Source organism: Haliotis cracherodii, unplaced genomic scaffold, assembly GCF_022045235.1.
Source record: "Haliotis cracherodii isolate W230 unplaced genomic scaffold, xgHalCrac1.p SCAF_15, whole genome shotgun sequence".
NCBI lineage: Eukaryota > Metazoa > Mollusca > Gastropoda > Lepetellida > Haliotidae > Haliotis > Haliotis cracherodii.
The window spans coordinates 29,680,655-29,706,176 of NW_027266270.1; the positions used below are offsets into that span (position 1 = coordinate 29,680,655).

Here is a 25,522-nt window from a genome sequence, read left to right on the forward strand (position 1 = left end):
GTCCGATGCAATTCCCTGTTTTGACTTGTACCATATGTTCCCATGGTGTTTTTTTCCAGATGAACACTTGCCTTGCCTTTGCATGTGTTTGTGACGGGTGCTCGCCTTTTCGCGAACACCTGGTATCATTACTATTTGATAGCTATTCATAAACACATGCTCATGATATAGTCGGAATTGTACAGTCGACTCTGCTTTATGCAGAGATTTCCATCGGATATGGAAAGGGTTTTGTCGCTTTATTTACCAATTGAAACCCGATTTTCTGATATTCTGATATCCAAAGAGTGGAACGTTTATGTAATTTATGTAGTTCTCCCGCGGATGATAACGAGTTTCATTACCTATTTAGCCATTTACTTATGTGAATCTCTTCTCCAGGGGCGGCCTATGAAATTGCCTTCAGATCTCTCCGAATAGCCTAATTTGTATAAATTGTAAAAAAAAAACGTTTATCCAACATTAGAGTAAAAGATACGAAAAACTTTATCAATATATTTCCTTAGAAATGTTGAAGCTGTTAAGAAAACGTGTATGGGACTTTAGTTTTGTCATAATTCCTTGTAACTTTTAATTTCTTTATATATTTGCACAATGCCCCTGTCATCTTTATGTTAGTATATATGAATTTGTATTATACTTTTTGTATCATGTACCACCGTTGGTGGACTGAACTGAACTGAACTGTATTACGCACGATTGCACTCAGCCTGGTTCCCTGCGCAGCATACCCAGGGAACCAAGCTGGATTGCACTTGGAATGGTACCATCTGAGTTAAAGATAGTTCGCTGTATGCATTACTCATGGACATCCATCCTCGATTACCCAAGGTATGATATCTCCATTCTGTTCAGTGTGTGAGTGAGTGCGCCGCTTTTAGCAATATTCCAGCAATATCACGGCAGGGGACACCAGAAATGGGCTTCACACACTGTACCCATGTCGGGAATCGAACCCGGGTCATCGGCGTAACGAACGAATGCTTTAACCACAAGGCTACCCGACCGCCCCTGTTATGTGTGTGTGAGCACGCGCACAAGCGCGGGTTTGTGTTTTGTTATTTAACACCGCACTCAACTATATGACGGTGGCCATCTATTATTATACCTGGATCCATTTGCATCAAGAGCTTCGTTCCGGAAGTGACGTCATCATTTCAATCTCATGTTTCACTGGATAATCGAGGATGCCCCACTTCGTGACGGTTGTTCAGTATTATGGTTGGGATGGGTAGATATGTGCCTTCCTTTGGTCTTGTTCTTAGCCAAAGTACAACCTAGGAAAGATAAGGAACCTTATCAACTGGTGCAAGCCGATGTTTCCGTTCCCTGTGGCCAAAGTGACACGGTTTTCATCTAGTCAGTGTATTTTTTGTAATATCATAACCCTGATGAAGACATTACTTGAGTCTATTACGCTCGTGTGCATTCTGTGTGGCGTGCAATACACAAGGGCTGGTAAGTGACATTAATCTGTATATTTCTGATATATACTACTCAAAATACATTGTCGTTTAAGAACACCCGATTGTATTATATGATATTGTTATTCCGTCATCTCGGATTAATTAGTCATATGACAAAATTCCTTTGAGTTGTAAATGTCAATTTTAGTAAAATTATTTAAAAAACTTGGTGCAAAGGTGCAAGATAATGAAAATGTAAAACATATTTACGAATATAAACTGAGGATCAAAAGAAAGTGTACCGATTAGTTTGCTAAAACCGACAATAAACACAAGTTTAACCTTTTGACGAGATATAAACACGTCAACATCACAGTTCACAAACAGCACTAGTTGTAAATGTACGATTTTACAAAATGACACCCAGGAAGAAGTGTGAATATCCACGGTCATAACTGTCACTAAATAAATGTCAATGATTCAGTATGAGGCGACTAACGGGATCGGGTGGTCAGGCTCGCTGACTTGGTCGATGCATGTCATACTATCCCAATTGCGGGGATCGATTCTCATGATGTTAATCACTGGATTGTCTGGCCCAGACTCGATTTATTTACAGACCGCATTCATATAGCTGGAATATTGCTGAGTGCGGCGGTAAACAACAAACGAACAATGATTCAGTAGCGTGCATGTAGCGTGCGTCTAATGAGGTCATCAATAATTGTCACCCATTCATGTGTCAATGACAATACAATCCGATCTGTCTGTTCATTTGACGTCGTTTTCTCTGGCCACGTCGGTAGCTCAATGTTGTTGCGTCGACTTTGGCCAGCTGGAAACTACTCTCAGAAGGGAACAAGTTGTTTGACCCGATGTTGCTAACTCCAAGGTGAAATTGACGTGCCAGACGTAAACGTTGAAGGCGTTGATTCTTCGTCGTTGTCATCTTTTTATTCCTCTAGACCCTGATACCACGCAACGCACTGTGTGGCGATAAATAGCACGTCCAAGCGCAGTCGCAATCGTACAGTCCATGATCATTTGCGACGTGGGCGTAACCTGTCCCCAACTGCGCAATGCCAGTTCCTCTCCCTTGTTGTTCAGCAGGTATCCTTGCCATGTTCTCAGGTGTTTCACTGTTGACTAATGACCTTATTTTGCCATGGCACCGTTTAGATACCATTACAAACCAATGCTTCATACCCATGCTTCACGTGCAGTAAATGTTTGCTTCCTAAGGTCATTTTACACGTTCAACATCGACCGAACGCAGCGACGATTTTAAATTTCTTATATTTCGTCGATCAATAATGGAACCGGTCTAACCCTCCATGAATGTAAATTGTGTTTATTTCTGCAGGAAGTTAAAAGGCATGGAATATTTTTGATGACGTTGAATGTTTTGTGCATAATGTTAAATGTTTTGTGCATAATGTTGAATGAGGTACATAACATCAAATGTTTGGTGGAACAGAGACTGTCAAATCTAGCGACGATGGCTGGCCAGTGAGAGAGTTCCGAGCTGTGTGGGTGGCCACAGTGGCGGATATCGACTGGCCCCTGTCCAGCCATCACTCCACCTCCCAGCAGAAGGCGGAGCTGGTCCTCCTCCTGGACAAGCTGCAGCAGCTCAACTTCAACGCCATCGTGTTCCAGGTATACCCAAACTCCCGCAGCATCGCGTGTTAGAAGTTCATCTTTGTTGTAATTACTTTTAGAGATTGGAGTTCAATTTGAATGATTAATGCCAGAACAGTCAAAAACAATTTTAAAGTTCTTTTAAGTATAGATAGTTCAATTCATTTCGGGGGCCCAGATGGCCCAGCGATCTAAGGCGCCTCCTTGAACCGTACTAGGATCCGCTGAGCATTGGTTTGAATCATGGATTCGCCCTGACTGTGACCCATGCTCTTTTAGTACTCTGTGTTTTGGGGGTTTCAGTTCTCATACATTAAACTGACACTCTTTGATTTAACTGAAACATACGATTAAAGCCACATTAAACCCAATTCACGCACTTACTCTACTCTACAACAATGCAACATGTAGACATAGGCAAATATGTGTCGACCATCACCTTTTTGTGAATTATTTTCATCAACTGCATCGCCTAACGAATAAAGTTTATTGTACAGCATATATGACGTTCCGACGACGTTAGGTTGCGCTGAACCCATTCACTGTATATTTGCAGATCCGCTCAGTGGGTGACGCCATGTACAACTCCACACTGGAGCCATGGAGCGCGTATTTGACAGGCTCCCAAGGAAGGGCTCCTTCTCCCTACTACGACCCCCTGACCTTTGTGTTGGAGGAGGCCCACAGACGTAACATGGAGGTCCACACCTGGTACAACCCGTACCGAGCACGGGCTGGGAGTACATCCAGGGCCGGACTTGCCCACAACCACATGGCTGTCAAATACTCACAATACGCCCATGCCTATGGGAAGGATCTATGGATGGACCCAGGTGCCAAGGTAGTTCAGGATCAGTGTTACAATGTCATCATGGATGTCGCAAAGCGTTACGACATTGACGGTGTCCACATGGACGACTACTTCTACCCCTACCCCGTTTCAGGTCAAAGCTTCCCCGATGACACCACCTACAACGCCTATCGACACGGAGGCGGCCATCTTGGACGGGATGACTGGAGACGGGACAACGTCAACTCACTTATCCAGCGTCTGTATAATGGAATCAAGGCAACCAAGAAGCATGTTAAATTTGGTCTTAGTCCATTTGGAATATGGAAATCAGGGATTCCTCATGGCATAGTTGGACTGTCGGCTTACTATGCACAGTACGCAGACAGTAGGAAATGGTTTGATGAGGGTTGGGTTGATTATTTTACTCCTCAGCTGTACTGGCGGATTGATCCGGCGCGACAGAGTTTCACTCACCTGCTGGACTGGTGGCTGCAGCAAAACTCCAAACATCGCCATTTCTATGCAGGGAGCTATGCAGGCAACGTGGTACATCAAAACTGGCCTCTTGATGAAATTAAACGTCAGGTTGAGGAATCAAGGAAGCGACGTGACAAGCTAAGCCTTGGTGACGTGTTCTTCAGCGCCAAGTACTTCCGGGACAACAGCAAGGGTTTGTCCACCTTGTTCCAGAAAGACCTCTACACTGTTCCAGCTCTCGCGCCTGCTATGCCATGGCTTGGCGTCACTCCACCCCCAGCGCCCTCTGGAGTCAAGGTTTCTGGCAGCACCTTGACGTGGAACAAGGACAGTTCCGGGGTGACGAGGAGCTGGGCTGTCTACAAGGACGAGGCAGACGCATGGGAGTTGAAGAAGATCCTAAACAAGGATACAACCAGTTGGTCAGTGCCCAGTGGCCGCTACGCCATTACAGCGGTGGACAGACTGTCCAATCAGAGTGACGGGGTGGTCATGGAGGTGCAAGGGAGAGGCAGTATCATTGGCTGAAAATGTTGAACCTAGCAAATACATTGTTTGTAAATGTAATCGATAACTGATAATAATCATCATCGGGGTTATAGTCCTAATAACAATGACAATATGCTTGTGTATAATTTAAGTCAAGTAGTTTGTTGTTTAACGCTAATAATCCAGCTAGATGATGGCGGTCTGTACATATTCGAAACTAGCACAGGCAATCCAGTGATTGACATTATGAGCATCGATCTGGGCAGTTGGGATACGATGACATGCATCAACCAAGTCAGCGAGCCCGACCACCCCCATCCCGTTAGTCGCCTCTTACTACTTGAATGGGTTGCTGAAGATCAGTTCTAAACAGGATCTTCACAGGTAATGAAATGGGGACATACATACCTCACTAGTCTGTCATACAGACCCTGAAACAAGTACATCCAATACAGCCCTGAGTCTAGATTACCACGGTATCAGGAAATGTCTCTGGGCTCATTTTTATTATATTTATCTGTAAAATATGTTCATTTCAGAGACTAAATGTTAGTCTAAAGTCAAATGTCTACTCCTTGTGTGATTTTTGTGCGAACCCAACCGTTACCTGAAACAAAAGCAATGTGTAGATGCCGCAAGACTCCCGCATATGTTGCACGGGAAATATTACCGTAGTGTGATTTAACCTGAGCGCTTATTCGTCAGAGCAAACGCTGGTGTCCCTATACCTGGATGACGAGTGTGGCTTGATTCGTACATAAAGCTGACATTCCGTGACGTAACTGGAATACTGTTCACAGCGGTGTTAACCCAACTCACTCACCGTGATCAAGTATAGACATGTCATGAGGAGATAAATAACGGTTCGCAACCTGGCGTCCATAGGAATAATTCACATCTGGGTAGTTGTTGCATCAGCGTGCTAGGAAGATAACGGTATAGTGAATGAGTGAGTAAGGTTTTATGCCGCTTTAAGCAATGTTCCAGTTGGTTCACAATTGGGGACACGACACGTGTTTCATACATTCACTGGTGTTTATTACGAATCGTCATGAATGAGTGGAACGCTGGTCCTCGGGGCAACGAGCAAACGCTTTAATGGCTGTCCTAACCTTCTTTCTGAGCTAGTTTTTGTTCAAGAAGCACATTTTTAGACAGTTATGGCAACATTTCTATGATTGTTATCGGAAATGTTCATTCGAATGACAAGAAACATATGTTTTCTTTCCTTTACGAGCAGAGTTTGGACTTATAGCACGATCACTGACAGAAAAGTGAAAATGGAAATTTTACAAATTTAGAGAAAATGTAATTGGGAGCAAGTATAATCGCACTTTATTAAGCTACATCTCCTGAGAAAGTGGGAGGAAAAGCCAAATAAACGCAGGTTTCCTTCGTTTACTACGTTTGTGAAACCCACGCGCACAGGTATAGTGCTGACTGACCGAGGAAAGAACGAGTCTATGACATGCGGATCCTGGAACGGTTAAGGGGTGTAACCAATCTCAGTGATGATAGCCACTTAGACACGTAAAATGGCCCTAAGTCATAACGCTGTCATTATTTTTCATCGTTTGTTTGTGTTTCTTGTAATTTGCTTTTTTGCTGTTTATATTTATGAGCGGTTTTCTGTTGTTGTTTCCGAAAAATTATGAACCATTAATATTATATTATTATGTCATGTATTGTTTTTCTCGATTGGGAATAATATACTTATACAAGATATAAATTAACTCAATTGAGTAGATCGATGCTCATGATATCACTGGTTTGTCCGGTCCAGACTTGATTATTGCTGAGTGCAGCATTAAACAACAAACAAACAACTTAAATTAACCAAGAAGATTCGGATGTGTTACCCTTTAGAATAAAATTATCCATTGGCACCTCTTAAAGTCTTAAACAAATAAAGAGGCGGTCGGGTAGCCTAGTGGTTAAAGCGTTCGCTCGTCACGCCGAAGACCCGGGTTCGATTCCCGACATGTGTACAATGTGTGAAACCCATTTCTGGTGTCCCCCGTCGTGATATTGCTGGAATATTGCTAAAAGCGGCCTAAAACCATACTCACTCACTCACTTAAACAAATAAAACGATAGACACCAACCCGCTTCCACTCCCTTCCCTTCGACATCTAACGCGAACATATAAATTAATATGCATAAACAATTTCCCGTCATTTTATATACGCTTTATAATTATCAAATGCGCATGGTAATTTCTAAGCTCATGTTTCAAATAAGGAAGCTGAAAGTAGAAACGTAATATTGGACCCGCGATAAGTGGTATGCGAGCAGCAGCAAGAAAGATGCATGGCGGATATACCTGTATACACCAGGAAAACATGGAAACACCACCACTTCTCAATTCATTATATGGACTTGCTATGTATACTTTCTCTTTGACTACATGTAGCATTGACATCCTTTTGATAAATATCTAAGATACCAGTAATATCTGGTGAAATGTTAGTGTACAGACATAATACGGTTCGCCAAATGGACACTAGTACCGAGTGAGTGTGAGTGAGAATGGTTTTACGCCGTTTTTAGCAATATTCCAGCAATATCACGGCGGGGGACACCAGAAATGGGCCTCACACATTGTACCAATGTCGCGAATCGAACCCGGGTCTTCGGCGTGACGAGCGAACGCTTTAATCACCTGGCTACCCGACCGCTCCTCCCAAGCATTGAGTCTTATCACATGATGGTGAGAAGCAGTGGGAAAACATATTGGAGTCGTCAAGTAGCTGTTACCACAGGACTGTTACAAAACATGCCATTACATAATTCAGTTCGATTTCTGTAGTCTTGTTCGTTTGTTTGTTGTTTAACGCCGCACTCAGCAATATTCCAGCTATATGAAAACGGTGTGTAAATAATCGAGTCTGGACCAGACAGTCCAGTGATTGACATCATGAGCATCGATCCACGCAATCAGGATACGATGACATGCATCAACCAAGTCAGCGAGCTTGACCCCCCGATCCCGTTAGTCGCCTCTTACGACGAGCATAGTCGCCTTTTACGACATGGTATTAGTCGCCTTTTACGACATGGTATTAGTCGCCTTTTACGACATGGTATTAGTCGCTTTTCACGACATGGTATTAGTCGCCTTTTACGACATGGTATTAGTCGCTTTTACGACATGGTATTAGTCGCCTTTTACGACATGGTATTAGTCGCATTTTACGACATAGTATTAGTCGCCAATTACGACATGGTATTAGACGCCTTTTGCGACTTTGTATAAGTCGCCTTTTACGACATGGTATTAGTCGCCTTTTCCGACATGGTATTAGTATAATCAAGGTTTTGTCCCGGGTTTGGGAACTTGATTATACCTTAATAAGAAGAAGAGGAACGATTACAGTCAAGCAGTTTAATGTCAGTGGTGTTGTGTTATATAATACAGAATACAAAGACATAATAGCAATACATGGTACATAGAATGATAATAGTATGAATACATGAAACCTATAGAATAATAATAGAACGATCGAATAAGCAACGGTTATAATACTTGAGGGGGAAAGCTGGAACGGTAGGGGATATAGCTATAGGTAGAGCTAAGCACACTTTCATGTCTAGAGAGAGCATTACATCATGACACCAACATTATGACCTGTGACTGCATTTGTAAGTAACGTCACTATAGATACGCTTGGCTTATTACGTCCGAAGTGAGACGCGCTATTTACTAAATGTAGATAGACATATACGCCATAAACGATAATAACAATAACCTCAAACCAAGTATAATAAAACATGTAGATGTAGGATATGAACGATTTTGATAATCAGAATAGTATCATTTGCATGGAGTTGACTTATCACGATGTTAGATTTGATTCCTAAGTTCATCAATGCTTTGTCATCGTTTGTATCAAAATATGATAAAGTAACAGTTTCTGTAACGGCCGAACATTAGATATACAGACTAACTGTCTGTGTCTTTATCGTTCAACATACCGCCCAACATACGTTACTTTCATGACATTTATTTGATACATATTGCTGTCTGATACCGTGTATATTCGGATATTGATAATGGAAACTCATATTCAATTAATAGGGAATTACTGCTCATTTACGGACACATGTGGTGCTAAACACATTTCATAAAACATACAAAGTATAGTAAACATCTCTTCATAGTACATACAAGTTCTGGTAAACAAATATCTCAAACACGTACGTTATTGTGTTTGATCTTTCATACGTACATAGGTAATAATGAACGCTTCATTATTAAAACATACAAGGAACACGTGCACATGCACAGTGCAAATATGTCTCCACAATCTTACATTAGCTTGTTAGAGTTAACCATCTATAGAAACACAGACTATCTAGAATATATCACACACATATATATAATATAGGACCAAATGTATCAAATAATAAAATGTTTCTTACCTTAATAAGAAGAAGAGGAACGATTACAGTCAAGCAGTTTACTGTCAGTGGTGTTGTGTACTGACCAGTGAAGATGCTTGACTTTTATAGTAATCGCCTCGTACATTTTGACTTTGAGTGATTCCCTAGTCAATGAATTGTGCATTGTCTTCATCTAGTTCTTGACCGACGGACGATACGTCACGAGGTAGTGATGCTGTATTATTACATAATAATAACTTCTACGACGGCGCGACTACGGCCTCTGTACGATAGAATTCACTCAGCGCGATGGGTTTGATGGATACGTCCATCTTACATCACTGTAGCCTGCTATGTAGCTGTCAGTGTTCAGTGTGACACGTGAACGTCTACAAGATTTAATTGCTTGTTGGTATGTTGTAGGTAATGAAACCTTTATGAATATTTTAATTCAATTTATATTTAGCTAATAATTATATCAGAAAACGTTAATATTTACGTAACATATTGGAACAATATTGAGTGTATTTTACACTGGTATATTAGTCGCATTTTACGACATGGTATTAGTCGCATTTTACGGCGATTATGGGTTGCTGAAGACCGATTCTTACTCGGATCTTCATGGGTAATAGTTCATCAGTAATATATATCATGTAACATTACAAATTCAATAATTAGAAATTGCATTAAAGAGAACAAACATAAAAAGACCACAAACATTCCATTCCAGAATACCTTGGAGTGAATGAGTTGGGTTTAACGCCAATTTTTAAAGTGTTCGGGTTATATCACGGCGTGTCACCTTAATGTTGGAGGAAGACCCGAAGTGGTGCGGGGTTCAGACGTTTACCACTTTCATGAAACCCACTAGCATGGGTATGGTGCTGACAAATCTAGAATTATAATGGGGGCAAACCTGGATTGGAACTCACCATCATAGGTTCCTGGTGTGACCAAGGGACGCAACTCTGTACAGCGAATTGCGGCGCCTTAGACGACTGGGCCACCCGTGCCACCAGATGACCCTGGAACATGTCATAGATAAAAAGAGTATTCATCTTGGATATTGAATAGATACCATGTTTATACACTTAGAAGACTAACATCCTTTGATAAAGTCAACAATTAAAAAAGAAAGGATGGAGATTTTGTCGGCCCCCCTGTCAAACGTTTTCAGAAGATACCTTGCTGAGAGCAGCTTTTATTCACGAGTACCTTAAACAGACTGTATTTTATTTTCAACTCAAACGTGTTTGTCATTAATAAGATAAAAATAATCGCCGACAGATTATTTTCCAAATCGTTTCATGTTTTTAATCAAGGTGCTCAAGTCATTTGATGTACTTCGCGAGGCAAGACCCGTTCTATAACAATATAGATCTTGATTATCGATCAGATCGTCTTGACAAGGCGCCGTCCTATTGTTAAAAACAAATGCCAGTAATATGACAGGTGGAACCTGATTGGTCAACAGGAGCGACATACGAGGGGATATCAAAAAGTTTTGAGCCTCACACAGAAAAAGTAAAAGAATTGGATTGTTACTACTTTATTTTTCAACATAGTCCCCTCCCAACTCCACACACTTGTTCCACCTAGTTTGCCAGTCACTGATGCCCGATCGGTAGAAGTCAACATTCTGGTCCCCTAACCAACCCTCCACAGCAGCAGTTAGCTCATCGTCATCTTCAAATCTCCGGCCCGGGAGGTGTTTTTTCAGCCTGGGAAAGAGGTGGAAGTCACTGGGGGCTAGCACTGGAGAATAGGATGGGTAAGGGAGGAGTTCGTAGCCACAGTCTTGCACAGCTGTCATTGCAACAAGGCTCGTGTGGACTGGTGTGTTGTCCTGGTGAAGCAGAATCCCATGACGGATTTTTCCACGGCGTTTCACCTTGATGGATTGGCGCACCTGCTTCAATAACTTGGCGTAATACTCCCCATTCATTGTGGTGCCATGGGGCAGGTAGTCGATGTGAATTACTCCTTTGCTGTCCCAGAAGATGGTCATCAAAACCTTCTTGGTGGATCGGGTGGCTTTGAACTTCTTTGTCTTTGGAGAAGTGGCGTGTTTTCATTCCATTGACTCCTGTTTGCTCTCCGGATCATAATGATAAACCCAGGTTTCACTGGTTACAATCCTAAAATGAAAATCATCGAGTTAGCAAGGCTCCACTGATGGTGACCGTTGATAGCTTCATGCCATCTGTAAGCATTCTCGGGACCCATCTGGCACACACTTTGGACATGTGGAGTTTGCCATGAATCATATTATGTATGGATCCATATGATAGGCCTGTTGTTTCTTCTACCTCATGGAGAGTAATACGGCGGTTTTCCATCAATAGTTCGTGTACAGTGTCAATGTTTTCAGGGCTGGTACTGGTTGATGGCCGTCCGGGCCATGGTGAGGTGAGGTTGACGAGAAAAAACATGATTTGATTACCAAACAGGCTAAAAGACGAATTTATTTAATATAACAAACTGTTACTGTTACAAAAAACGAAAACGAAATGTTCATGACTGGGTGACTTTGAATGGGCGGAGATTAATGTAGATGGCAGTGACTGCGAACTATTTTGTACTGTCTGTCGTATGTACCCTCAACTTAAAGGTTAATTACAGGAAATGGTAATAATAACTGAGAACATAAGGCTGTATAAAATATAAAAGGGCCAGTGAAAATATTGCAGGATGGGTACAAAATAATATCTGCTTGCCCTGCAGGACAAGTTCGGTTAAAGTATTTTTTTCGATCCCTGCTATCAAAACAAATCAATCAACCAAGCGGACCGCCCGATCCATTTAGCCAACCCTTACGACAAGCGCGGGTTGCTGGGGACATGCATTCTGACCCGGAATGTCCACGGGTCGGGTCGGCTTCAGAAACAGATGACATGAGTGGTAATAATATATGTGCGTGGCATAATGGACTACATTTACCGAACTAATGACCCAATGTAGAATAGAAGTGACAGACGCGAGGGGAGGGTGGTGAGAGAGCGACTGGGCACAAGTGAACGAGGGTTGAACATCAGTGAGGAAGGCAGACATAAATAAACACAACGCAAATATACCCAACTGGATCAGTGTCTGTCTGCTTAACATAATTCGTGGCTACTCACCAAACAAGGAAATAGGGCTTAAGTTCTTAGGCAGGGTCACCCCGCTATAAATAACAGTCACAAGACGAATTACGTTTGTGACATATGTCCTCATTGTCGTGTGCACATATGACGTAGATGGCCGTGTGCAGAACCGGCCATTGGATCTGAGGTAACGTTTTCAATACGTTTCCCCCTGAATGAGCGAAGCGTGGCGTGTGCATGAAGTGGAGTGCAAGGCTGTATTTGTACCGTGTGCAGCAACTACAGCACGAACGAATGGCATAAAACCGCGTTTGCTCTCTCACTTACACAATATGGAGTAATTAAGTGGTAAATAGCTAAGTAGGCACCTTGAAGGACTAAATATCTAATAATCTCTTTAAGTGTGGTTTTACTTTATTTTATTGTGTGTGGGTTTTTTTATGTATTATGTCACAATGCTATTGGGGTAGATTACACACGGTAATACCAAATAAGATGGTCAGTGTATGGTGTACACTCGTGAATAAAAATAATACAACCTGGATCGAAATATAAGGGAGTTTATATCAGATTCGCTGGAAAAAAAAGTACCCACCCTATGGTCTTTGTCGTCTTGCAAGTTCTCGTATATAGGCAACAAACAAACTACACATAAATCCCAAATATCAGAAGGCCTTCAATGATTCAGCTTGAGTTACAAAATGTAATTAAAAGCTGGGTTAAGGATTTTGTATTCGTCATGATCACATCTTTGAAAATAGACAGGCATGTTGACTGGAACTCCCTAAAAATATATTATGTAAAATACGCTTTTTACCCTCCACCCTTGGTTGTTCTGAATGCAAAAAATCAACAACTGCAAACACAGATTTGATTTTATCACTGCAAGCTGACTTTATTTTATTACTATTTTGGAACACTGTTTCAAATGACATTTTTTGTGGCATTTTGTTTGTTATATTGATTTGATTATTTAAGACACTATTTACAATGTAGTTTGATACAGACTGCTCCATCCAGTCCATCACGAATGTAGCCTGAGGTTTTATTTTGCATCCAAGCTGCGGAAACCTTATCCCCTCAATGGTTCATCGCTTATTGCGTCAACTATGCCCCATGTGTCACTTCTGCGGGCCATAGATCTCCCCGTTAGATAAAAGTGCGCCACTAGTAAATTAATCAGGATTCCAGATAAAAAAAACGGTTTTATATAACAAGATGGCGGTCGCCACGAAACTGCTATATTTTGTATGTCAATCTGGAATCTATATTTAAAGTCCTTTTTTCGATGTAAACATGCGTATTTGGAGATAATTCAGTCAGTAAAGGGGGAGGGGGGAGGGGGGGATATCGATTTGAAAAAAGCGATATTATTTGTAGAAGTCGATGACAGAACCTTGTCTACTAATAATAAATGATTAATAAATTATAAACAGAAAGGGGGGAAAAGGAAGAGTCCCTATGTTTGTTTGTTTGTTTGTTTGTTTATTGATTGACGTTGTACTCAGCAATATTCCAGCGATATGACGGCGGTCAGGAAATAATCGATTCTAGAGCAGACAATCCAGTGATTGATATCATGAGCATCGATCCACGCAATTGGGATCGATGACATGCATCAACCAAGTCAGCGAGCCTAACCATCCGATTCCTTGGTCGCCTCTTACGACAAGCATAGTCGCCTTTTACGGCAAGCATGGGTTGCTGAAGTCTTCTTCAACCCCGGATCTTCACGGGTCGAGACCCGAAATGAGGGGATACAACGCATCTTATGTTATATCTACGGCCGAAAAACATCATAACCAAGCATATGTACATTTAACAAGTACTGACAATGAAACTACGACTTCTGTTTTAACTGTAAAGATGCATTCACAAAACCTAATCGCCAAATAAAAAATGCATACGTTTGTAATTTGTAGCGACCAGAACTGGGATAAACAGTCCACAATTTCGCAAAGTCCCATTTACTGCGGTAATGCTTTCGATTAGCTCTAAAACACATGGCGATATATATGCGGAATATGATTTAGTTTATATATTTTTTTTTTTTGGGGGGGGGGGGGGGGGGGGGCCGTACTGAATATGATCTCCTGTATATTTCCATGTCCCATTCCAAATAAATAACGCACATTAAATTCTTCACTATAACCTGGAAACATCTTCAGTTATTATTATCATTTTGTTATTTTGTACTTGACAAATATTCACACTCCTTTCTGTGCGGCAATTCACATTTATGCACAAATGTCACAGTGTCTGTGCGATATTTCTTTTAACAAATTATTTTATAATTAGATCAATAATTGAAATCAAGGATGTGTTTCTACATCACATTGTGGTCACAATAGTGTATAGAATGTAATGGAATCGGCCATATTACAAAAGTAAAAGCGGTAACTCGAGGGGTTTCTGAAATATTTCGGATTGTGGCCGTTAAATAAAAGAGCCTCCACACATTATGCATTCCATTTAGATTTTGTTTTGTTTGTAACTGTAAAAAAAAATTCCGTATTCTGTTGTTTGTGGCCCAATTTAACGTGCGGTCTTCTCCAATCCCACGATGTGAATAGAAATGCAAAACATGTATCCTCATTAATTTATTTAATGTAACTGTGCTGAAGGGAATCCTTGTAATTCACACATGAGTATATGTGAGAAATCATATTTATATAATTTCAAAACAATTATTTCACTTGCCTCTGCATTTAGACAAGCTCTTTCCACTTCTTTTAATTAGTTCGATGGGTTAATTGTATATGGTTTGCCAGAAGATTGAGGCGAAAATTACACAAGATGAAAGTGTTATATAATTCTTCTTTACAAAGTTACGGGGAAGTACACAGGTACATCGGACATAAAATATATATTACTCAGAATGAAACGCGAGGTGTTGTATATCAGACATGTTATGTACATCATTATAAATGAAAGACGCGGGGGAGTATGTATATCGGATATAAACTATACGTCACTCAGAACGATAGATAACGATAGAGGGTTTGTATCGGATGTATTATATTATACATACTTCAGAATGCTGTAGATGCAGACCAATGTAAGCTTTGAAACATGCTAAGAAGTATCCAAGCTGGATATTGACGATTGTTTCAGAATGGCATTCTACCCACATATACAAGTTAGTGGTAACCTCAAATACCTCCTTAACTTAACCCTATCACATATACATGATACAGGTAATGCAAGCTCAGAAGTTTGGTGTGCAAATTTATAATAAATGTATAAATATAAATGTATAACTAACAGATATAAGCGGTAAGACGGATATGACTCCTCATGCATGCATGCACCGGTAAACCAGACCTAACAGAAAGGAGTATATAGTTACTCCATAGTGTTTTAGGAACCAGGCAGCATCAATTTGAAATAAAGGAAAGATATATTGAAGCAAGTCGAAATAATATATTATTTTATATATCTAGCCTAAAATCACGATGATCCATGGACAGTGCATTGTGTATGTCTATGTTGGGCATTGCTTAAAATATACCAACCGCTTCGCTTGTCATGTTAGGCGACAATCGATGGTTTGTTGGTTGTTTAACGCCGCACTGAGCAATATCCCAGCTATATGACGGCGGTCTGTAAATAATCGAGTCTGGACGAGACAACACGGACAATCCAGTGATAGACATCATGAGCATCGATCCATGCATTTGGGATACGATGACATGCATCAACCAAGTCAGTGAGCCAGACCACCCGATCCCGTTAGTTGCCTTTTACGAGAAGCATAGTCGCCTTTTAGGGCAAGCATGGATTGCTGAAAAGACCTATTCTACCCCGGGTCTTCACGGGCACCACAATCGATGGACCGGGTGGGCATGCTTGTATAGTGACTTCGTTAATTGTGTGTCATGTACCCCGATATAAATACATGTAAATAAACGATTGGTTTAAGTATGAACAACGTCCCACGCCGACATGTACGATGTCTCGCAATCAACCAAATAACGAACCTGACTACCCGAGGCTCGTTAGTCGCCTCTCATTATACGATTCTAAGCCGGTCTCCCCATCCGATCATGGGAATATTACCTGCATGGTCAGCTTTGCTGTTACTGGTTCTTGTAGTAAAATGTTGGTCCAAATGGGCAGAGAGCAAAATAGTGATTGATATTATAAGAAAACATCCAGCACGTCGGAGGACGTTGAACCTCCGATCCATGAAGTCACCTAGTAAGACAATTAAATTAAGCATGTGTTGCTGGGGACCCCTTCTACACGAAATCAACTGCCTGAGTGGTCTAGTGGATAGACGTCTGCAGAAGGAGTGAGTAAGTGGGTGAATATGTATTTACACTGCTTTTAGCAGCATTCCTGGAGTATCATGGCACGGGACACCAGAAATAGGGTTTACTCATTGAACACATCATTGGAATCGAACCCGGGCCTTCGACGTGACGAGCGAACGCTTTGACTAATAGGCTAACCAATCGCACCCCTGACAGCGGAAGGTAAAACACACGGAATAAGATAGTACCCGTGCTTGGCGATTGGCATTACGTGGATAAACGTGGATAAACACAGTACATATTCTGTTTTACAAAACCCATGTAAGAATCCATGTATTACCTTCACCCTCACTCCTTGTGTAACACACTTACTGGTATAATACTCCCTATAAAAGTACCAATCATGACCTCCCTCAATATTTGCTAAGTTTGTGGTCCTAATCACTTTCAAAAGCTAAAATTAATTATAAATATTCAACAGTTAATAAATTTTAAAGGTGTTATGCCGCTTCTGCACGGTTTGATTACAGTAACACAAGGGTAAATATCTAATCAATAATTAATCAAAATCAGCTACAAGTATTCCATTATTTGTACATGTGAAAGGGCTATCCCATTTCTGGTCAAAGGGACATGAGTGATAATATAGTAAAAGGTCTCTTATAAATAGCAGTATTGACCCATTACATTAAGATTCTGCTCATAAGTACGAAATATTATTTATTATCATCAACAACAAGAAATCTTAAGATTCCATTAAATGTAGATTTTAAAGGCATAATCCCACTTCTGGTCAAGGTGATATGAGTCATGATATAGTAAAAAATCTCTTAAAATTAGAAATATTGACCCATTACATAAAGATTCTGCTCATAAGTGCGAAATATTATTTACTATCATCAACCAACAAGAAATCTTAAGATTCCATTAAATGTAGATTTTAAAGGCATTATCCCACTTCTGGTCAAGGTGATATGAGTCATAATATAGTCAAAAATCTCTTAAAATTAGAAATATTGACCCATTGCATTCAGATTCTGCTCACAAGAATTTACTATCAGTAGTCATGAAGAAATCTTAAGATTCCATTAATTGTAGATTTTAAAAGGATTATTCCATTTATGGTCGAGGCAAAATGAGTCTTAATATAGTCAAAAATCTTGTAAAATTAACAGTATTAACCCATTGCATTCACGTTCTGCTCACAAGTGCGAAATGTTATTTATTATCATCAGCCGAGAACAGATTCCATTAACTGTAGATTTTAAAGGTGTTATTCCATTTATGGTTGAGCGAGTAAGTGACTATGGTTTTATGCTGCTTTTAGCAATATTCCAGCAATATTACTGGGGGACACCAGAAAAAGGCTTCACTCATTGTACCCATATTGGGAATCAACCCAGGTTTTCGGCGTCACGAGCCAATGCTTTAACCACTAGGCTACCCGACCGCCCCCACTTATGGTTGAGGTGATATGAGTGATAAATAGAGGTTATCACGCGAGTGTGTTTTGGGATGGTAAATATCCTGTATTAGGAATAAACATTGTATTTAGCGAGCCTTGGCTTGTTAAATACATAGTAATTGATATTTCTCCAGATTCCCGATGGTTAATTCTGACTTGATCGCGGAATGACAGGGGCGATGCCATGTTTGTTTATAAACAGTGAAAGTAGTCCCAACTTGTCCTTTGATATTTGCATCTCTATCCGCATATGACCCCAACGGATATCGTTTTTATCCATTGGCTTTATTCTGCTGAGAAACCTACCCATTATATGATAATACAGTATAAAAAGAAAATCTTAAGATTCAATTAACTGTAGATTTTACAGGTGTTCTCCCTTTTTCTGGTCGAGGCCATATAAGTAATAATATATACTGAACAACAAAAGTTCCTGTGACATTAAATAAGATTTAAAGCAAAGTTATGTTTTTTACCAAATCTGAAACAATCTCCGTTTGCAACAGATAAAAGACTCCTGTAAATGTTCAAATGGTTTAATTTGTCATACTAAATGTTTCTGAATCAGCTCCAAGTCTTATGGTCTATGGCGAATGTGGTAGATACCCGTTATATATTTGTTCATATTTACGTTTACTCAGATACTGTCTCAAAATAACAGAGATGTCGCGGGAACGAATCCCAAGAAAATGCTACGAAATGCTTGTCTATCGTGATAGTGTTGGTTACGTAACCTGGGCATCAAACATTAAGCATTTACTGTTCTCTCACGGATTTGGATATTTTTGGCTAAATCAAAGCGTTGGAGACAAAATGTATTTTCTTAGCTCTTTTAAGCAGGTAGCGTAGTAAATTACTTAGTAAATCCGATATGTCCAGAAATAATTAGTTGTTTTGAAACTTTCGCATCTAGATCAGGTGTATCTACATTTCATTTTTGTCTGTTTTTTTCTACTAGAAATGCATATACATTTAAATTGTCAAATTGTCATGACATGATGAGTTTATTACTGATAGATCCTTTTGTATTGAACGTCGTGCTATGGCTGAAAGCCTTTGCGACGTAAAACTTCATATTTCCATTCCATTCCTTTTGTATTCCTTTTGTATTTTATACTACTACTGCTGCCACTGTGGTTATTACAACTGTTATTACAATACCTCTATTACATGTCAAGCATCATATTAGTTATCCAATAATCATATAATGCGCTGTACAGCTGTAAATGATATTGTTTATCTGTATGTGTATATGGGCCAATAGCCTTTCATAAAATAAAGATTTATTCATTGACTTCAGAAAATGCGTGATTTCATAAAAAAAACATGAACATGCCAAAATGTCAATTTACAAATCAATAGTGTGTGTGTCCACCTCTGGCTGCAATGCAAGCACCACGTCTTCATCTCATGGAATAGACCAGGCGTCGCACAAAGTCCTGTGGGATATCTGTCCATATCTGTTGGAGCATGTTTGAAGTTCCTGCTGTGTCTGTGGAACACGTGGTTGACGTCGAAGGTGCCGATCCATCTCATCCCATATGTGCTCGATTGGTGAGAGATCAGGGGAGCGAGTCGGCCAGGGGATGACAATTACGTTGGTTTGTTGAAGAGAATCCTGAACAAGTCGAACAATATGAGACCGGGCATTGTCATGTTGAAAGGTAATGCCTGGGCCATGACAACGACAAAACGGTAGAACAACAGGGCCAGTGATCTCGTCACGGTAGCGTTGTCCATTGAGATTTCCCTCTACCACTATCAAACAGGTCCTCTGTCTTGAAGTAACATTCACCTCGACGTAGGTACACACGAATCCGTCCATCGCTTTGGCTGAGGTGAAAACAAGACCCGTCAGTGAATAGAACTTGTCCCCACTGCATGGCCGTCCAGCGTAGACGCTGTCTACACCAGTGTAGACATGTTTGACGGTGGTTTCCTGTCAAAATGGGACGTCTGGCGGGTCTTCTGGCGACAATCCCTGCACATCTGAGGTGGTGACGTACGGTTGGTGAAGATATTCGTCAAAGGCCAGGGATGCTTCTTGCAGTCGCTGTTGCCCGCTTGAATCGATTTCGTGGGTGTATTGTTCGAATCAAGTTGTCTTGTCGATTATTGGTTACGCATGGCCTGCCACTCCGAGGATGGTCTCTGACTGCATTTGTCTGTTGCCAATGTTGCCATAAACACCAAATTGTTCACAGGCGCTCATTTTCGGACAAGCGTGGCATTTCGTAATGTGGAATAATTGCGTAATTTTGTTGTTTTTCTGAGAAGTTGTTGTCAGCACGATGCTAAACAATGCACATTGAATCCAGTTAACGCACATGTTTTTATATCCATTCTTGGGTAGTGAAATGCATGGGGCTTGCATAAAAGTCAACTTTTGCATCGAATGCATGCTTTTCTGTAGCAGATGCGTTTTTGTGACTAGATTCCATACATGGACTACAATATTGAAAACCAAACTTTACTTGTTTGAAAAATACACAAAAATATTGGTGTCACAGGAACTTTTGTTGTTGAGTATAGTACCTGGCAAATGAAACGAGAACAAAGAAGTACTGCTTATTACCATAGTTAATGGAGAGATCTACTTGAATGTTGAGGTAAAATGTACATATTGATAATCTATGTCAGGCAGAATAGTTTCTTTTTGTCTTTGCTTCAGGAGTTCAGCCATGGTGCACAAAGTATTAGTAAGAATTAGTCTTCAGGCGAATCATATGTCATGTGATGAAAATATGAGGGCTATATTGAATTTAACTTATCGCGTACATGACGACACTTTCAAAGACATGTTAGAAGGGGTTACTTTGATCAGAAACATTATTCTTCAAGATCAAATTGTTGGTTCTCAAATTCGCTCCAAGAGAACATTGCTACCTTTAATTGGTGAATTCTCACACAATTCATTTGGTGCCGCCCTGACAGCGACGTGAACATAATACGACAACATATCAATATCTTATCAAACAGAATGAGAGCTGAAGAAGCAGCTTTTAATGTGTCACAGGATTACATGGGTTCGTACATATCTAAGGCTAATGACAAAATGGATGGTTTGAAGCAAGGTATAATTCAAATAATTCCAGTAAAGTAAAATTATTTTTATCTGCTACAACATTAACAATATGAGCTAATGACCTTGCTTAAATTTACACTGAGGTTCTCACACCCTTCATAGAGATAGTTCCTCCTTGGAATTCGAGTGTCAACAATCTCCTGAGCAGTAAGAGATCTGAACAGACAACTAGTCAGTAGTAATTAGGGAATCATCTTGTGACATGTTTATGGCTAGTGAGTCAGGTCAGTGCTAGCAGTAGCTGGCCTGTATTCAGTTGTTTGAGCCCTCAACAGACCAATGAACCCTTCAGTATAAACTATCAATTTCCACTTTCCCCAGTTTGGCTTAAGCAAGTCTAGAAATAGACAAATACACACTTCCATGGAAGGTGGTAATACATCAATCTATACAGATGTTCACAGGTCATAATCAACCTATGACATTTTATACACAATATCATCATACAATCTACACTTAATGGAATGTTAAGATTTCTTCTTGGCTGATGATAGTAAATCACATTTCAAACTTGTGAGCAGAACCTGAGTGCTGTGGGTCAATATTTCTAATTTCAAGAGATTTTTTGCTATTTTATTACTCATATCCCCTCGACCAGAAATGGGATAACACCTATAAAATCTACAGTTAACGGAATCTGAAGATTTTCTTTTGGCTGCGGATAGTAAATCACATTTCTAGCTTGTGAGCAGATTCTGAATGCTATGGGTTAATATTCCTAAGTTTAAGAGATTTTTTACTATATCATTACTCATCTCCCCTCAGCCAGAAATGTGATAAAGTCTTTAAACTCGACAAATAATGAAATCTTAAGATTTCTTCTTGGCTGATAATAGTAAATAACATTTCTAGCCGGTGAGCAAAGCCTGAATACTTTGAGTCAAGATTTCTAATTTTAAGAGATTTTCTGCTATATCAATACTCATATCACCTTGACCAGAAATGGGATAACACCTATAAAATCTACACCTAATGGAATCTTATGATTTCTTCTTGGCTGATGATAGTAAATCACATTTCAAACCTGTGAGCAAAGCCTGAAGGCTATGAGTCAAGATTTCTAATTTTAAGAGATTTTTTTACTATAATTTATATTATCATTTATATAACCTTGACCGGAAATGGGATAAAACCTACAAACTCGACAAATAATAGAATCTTAAGATTTTCTTTTGGCTGAAATGGGATAACACCTATAAAATCTACAGTTAACGGAATCTGAAGATTTCTTCATGACTGCTGATAGTAAATAACATTTGAAACTTGTGAGCAGAATCTGAATGCAATGGGTCAATATTTCTAATTCTAAGAGATTTTCTACCATATTATTATTCATATAACCTTGACCAGAAATGGGATAACGCCTTTAAAATCTACAATTAATGGAATCTGAAGATTTTCTCTTGGCTGCTGATAGCAAAGCACATTTTTAGTTTGTGAGCAGAATCTGAATGCAATGGGTCAATATTTCTAATTTTTAAGTGAGTTGGGTTTAACACCGCTTTTAACATTATTCCAGTTATATCATGGTGTGTCAGCTTAATGTGGGAGGAAAGCCCGAAGTGATGGTGCTGACAAACCTAGAAGCATTATTGGGGTGAACCGGGATTCGAACCAACCATCATAGGTTGCTGGCGGATCCAAGGGACGCAACTCTGCACAGTGAATCGCGGCGCCTTAGACGACACAGCCACCTGTGCCCCCTCTAATTTTAAGAGATTTTTTACTATATCATCACTCATCTGCCCTTGACCAGAAATGGGATAACACCTTTAAGATCTACAGTTAATGAAATCTTTAGATTTCTTCTAGGCTGATGATAGTAAATAACATTTCAAACCTGTGAGCAAAGCCTGAACACTTTGAGTCAAGATTTCTCATTTTAAGAGATTTTTTTATTATATTATTAGTCATATGACTTTGACCAGAAATGGGATAACACCTTTAAAATCTACAATTGATGAAATCTTAAGATTTCTTCTTGGCTTATGATAGTAAATAACATTTCAAACCTGTGAGCAAATCCTGAACACTTTGAGTCAAGAATTCTAATTTTAAGAGATTTTTTTACTATATTATTATTCATATAACCTTGACCAGAAATGAGATAACACCTATAAAATCTACAGTTAACGGAATCTGAAGATTTCTTCATGACTACTGATAGTAAATAACATTTGAATCTTGTGAGCAGAATCTGAATGCAATGGGTCAATATTTCTAATTCTAAGAGATTTTCTACCATATTATTATTCAGGCAGAATAGTTTCTTTTTGTCTTTGCTTCAGGAGTTCAGCCATGGTGCACAAAGTATTAGTAAGAATTAGTCTTCAGGCGAATCATATGTCATGTGATGAAAATATGAGGGCTATATTGAATTTAACTTATCGCGTACATGACGACACTTTCAAAGACATGTTAGAAGGGGTTACTTTGATCAGAAACATTATTCTTCAAGATCAAATTGTTGGTTCTCAAATTCGCTCCAAGAGAACATTGCTACCTTTAATTGGTGAATTCTCACACAATTCATTTGGTGCCGCCCTGACAGCGACGTGAACATAATACGACAACATATCAATATCTTATCAAACAGAATGAGAGCTGAAGAAGCAGCTTTTAATGTGTCACAGGATTACATGGGTTCGTACATATCTAAGGCTAATGACAAAATGGATGGTTTGAAGCAAGGTATAATTCAAATAATTCCAGTAAAGTAAAATTATTTTTATCTGCTACAACATTAACAATATGAGCTAATGACCTTGCTTAAATTTACACTGAGGTTCTCACACCCTTCATAGAGATAGTTCCTCCTTGGAATTCGAGTGTCAACAATCTCCTGAGCAGTAAGAGATCTGAACAGACAACTAGTCAGTAGTAATTAGGGAATCATCTTGTGACATGTTTATGGCTAGTGAGTCAGGTCAGTGCTAGCAGTAGCTGGCCTGTATTCAGTTGTTTGAGCCCTCAACAGACCAATGAACCCTTCAGTATAAACTATCAATTTCCACTTTCCCCAGTTTGGCTTAAGCAAGTCTAGAAATAGACAAATACACACTTCCATGGAAGGTGGTAATACATCAATCTATACAGATGTTCACAGGTCATAATCAACCTATGACATTTTATACACAATATCATCATACAATCTACACTTAATGGAATGTTAAGATTTCTTCTTGGCTGATGATAGTAAATCACATTTCAAACTTGTGAGCAGAACCTGAGTGCTGTGGGTCAATATTTCTAATTTTAAGAGATTTTTTGCTATTTTATTACTCATATCCCCTCGACCAGAAATGGGATAACACCTATAAAATCTACAGTTAACGGAATCTGAAGATTTTCTTTTGGCTGCGGATAGTAAATCACATTTCTAGCTTGTGAGCAGATTCTGAATGCTATGGGTTAATATTCCTAAGTTTAAGAGATTTTTTACTATATCATTACTCATCTCCCCTCAGCCAGAAATGTGATAAAGTCTTTAAACTCGACAAATAATGAAATCTTAAGATTTCTTCTTGGCTGATAATAGTAAATAACATTTCTAGCCGGTGAGCAAAGCCTGAATACTTTGAGTCAAGATTTCTAATTTTAAGAGATTTTCTGCTATATCAATACTCATATCACCTTGACCAGAAATGGGATAACACCTATAAAATCTACACCTAATGGAATCTTATGATTTCTTCTTGGCTGATGATAGTAAATCACATTTCAAACCTGTGAGCAAAGCCTGAAGGCTATGAGTCAAGATTTCTAATTTTAAGAGATTTTTTTACTATAATTTATATTATCATTTATATAACCTTGACCGGAAATGGGATAAAACCTACAAACTCGACAAATAATAGAATCTTAAGATTTTCTTTTGGCTGAAATGGGATAACACCTATAAAATCTACAGTTAACGGAATCTGAAGATTTCTTCATGACTGCTGATAGTAAATAACATTTGAAACTTGTGAGCAGAATCTGAATGCAATGGGTCAATATTTCTAATTCTAAGAGATTTTCTACCATATTATTATTCATATAACCTTGACCAGAAATGGGATAACGCCTTTAAAATCTACAATTAATGGAATCTGAAGATTTTCTCTTGGCTGCTGATAGCAAAGCACATTTTTAGTTTGTGAGCAGAATCTGAATGCAATGGGTCAATATTTCTAATTTTTAAGTGAGTTGGGTTTAACACCGCTTTTAACATTATTCCAGTTATATCATGGTGTGTCAGCTTAATGTGGGAGGAAAGCCCGAAGTGATGGTGCTGACAAACCTAGAAGCATTATTGGGGTGAACCGGGATTCGAACCAACCATCATAGGTTGCTGGCGGATCCAAGGGACGCAACTCTGCACAGTGAATCGCGGCGCCTTAGACGACACAGCCACCTGTGCCCCCTCTAATTTTAAGAGATTTTTTACTATATCATC

General features: G+C 39.5%; 1 protein-coding gene across 1 annotated transcript; it reads left to right on the top strand.

Moving 5' to 3' along the window:
• The first annotated feature begins 1,316 nt into the window (after positions 1-1,316).
• On the top strand, positions 1,317-6,678 carry LOC139462031 (glycosyl hydrolase YngK-like). The gene is made up of 3 exons (XM_071243530.1): positions 1,317-1,458; positions 2,884-3,065; positions 3,604-6,678. Exons 1-3 carry the CDS (start codon positions 1,317-1,319, stop codon positions 4,843-4,845), a joined length of 1,566 nt encoding a protein of 521 aa, XP_071099631.1. The 3' UTR covers positions 4,846-6,678.
• Positions 6,679-25,522: the final 18,844 nt, after the last annotated feature.

Excerpts from the sequence above, each read along its gene's own strand:
- LOC139462031 (XM_071243530.1), top strand. The coding sequence starts at position 1,317 with ATGTTTCCGTTCCCTGTGGCCAAAGTGACACGGTTTTCATCTAGTCAG. Across the intron at positions 1,459-2,883 it reads CGTGCAATACACAAGGGCTG|AGACTGTCAAATCTAGCGAC; the intron begins GTAAGTGACATT and ends TTGGTGGAACAG. Across the intron at positions 3,066-3,603 it reads TCAACGCCATCGTGTTCCAG|ATCCGCTCAGTGGGTGACGC; the intron begins GTATACCCAAAC and ends GTATATTTGCAG.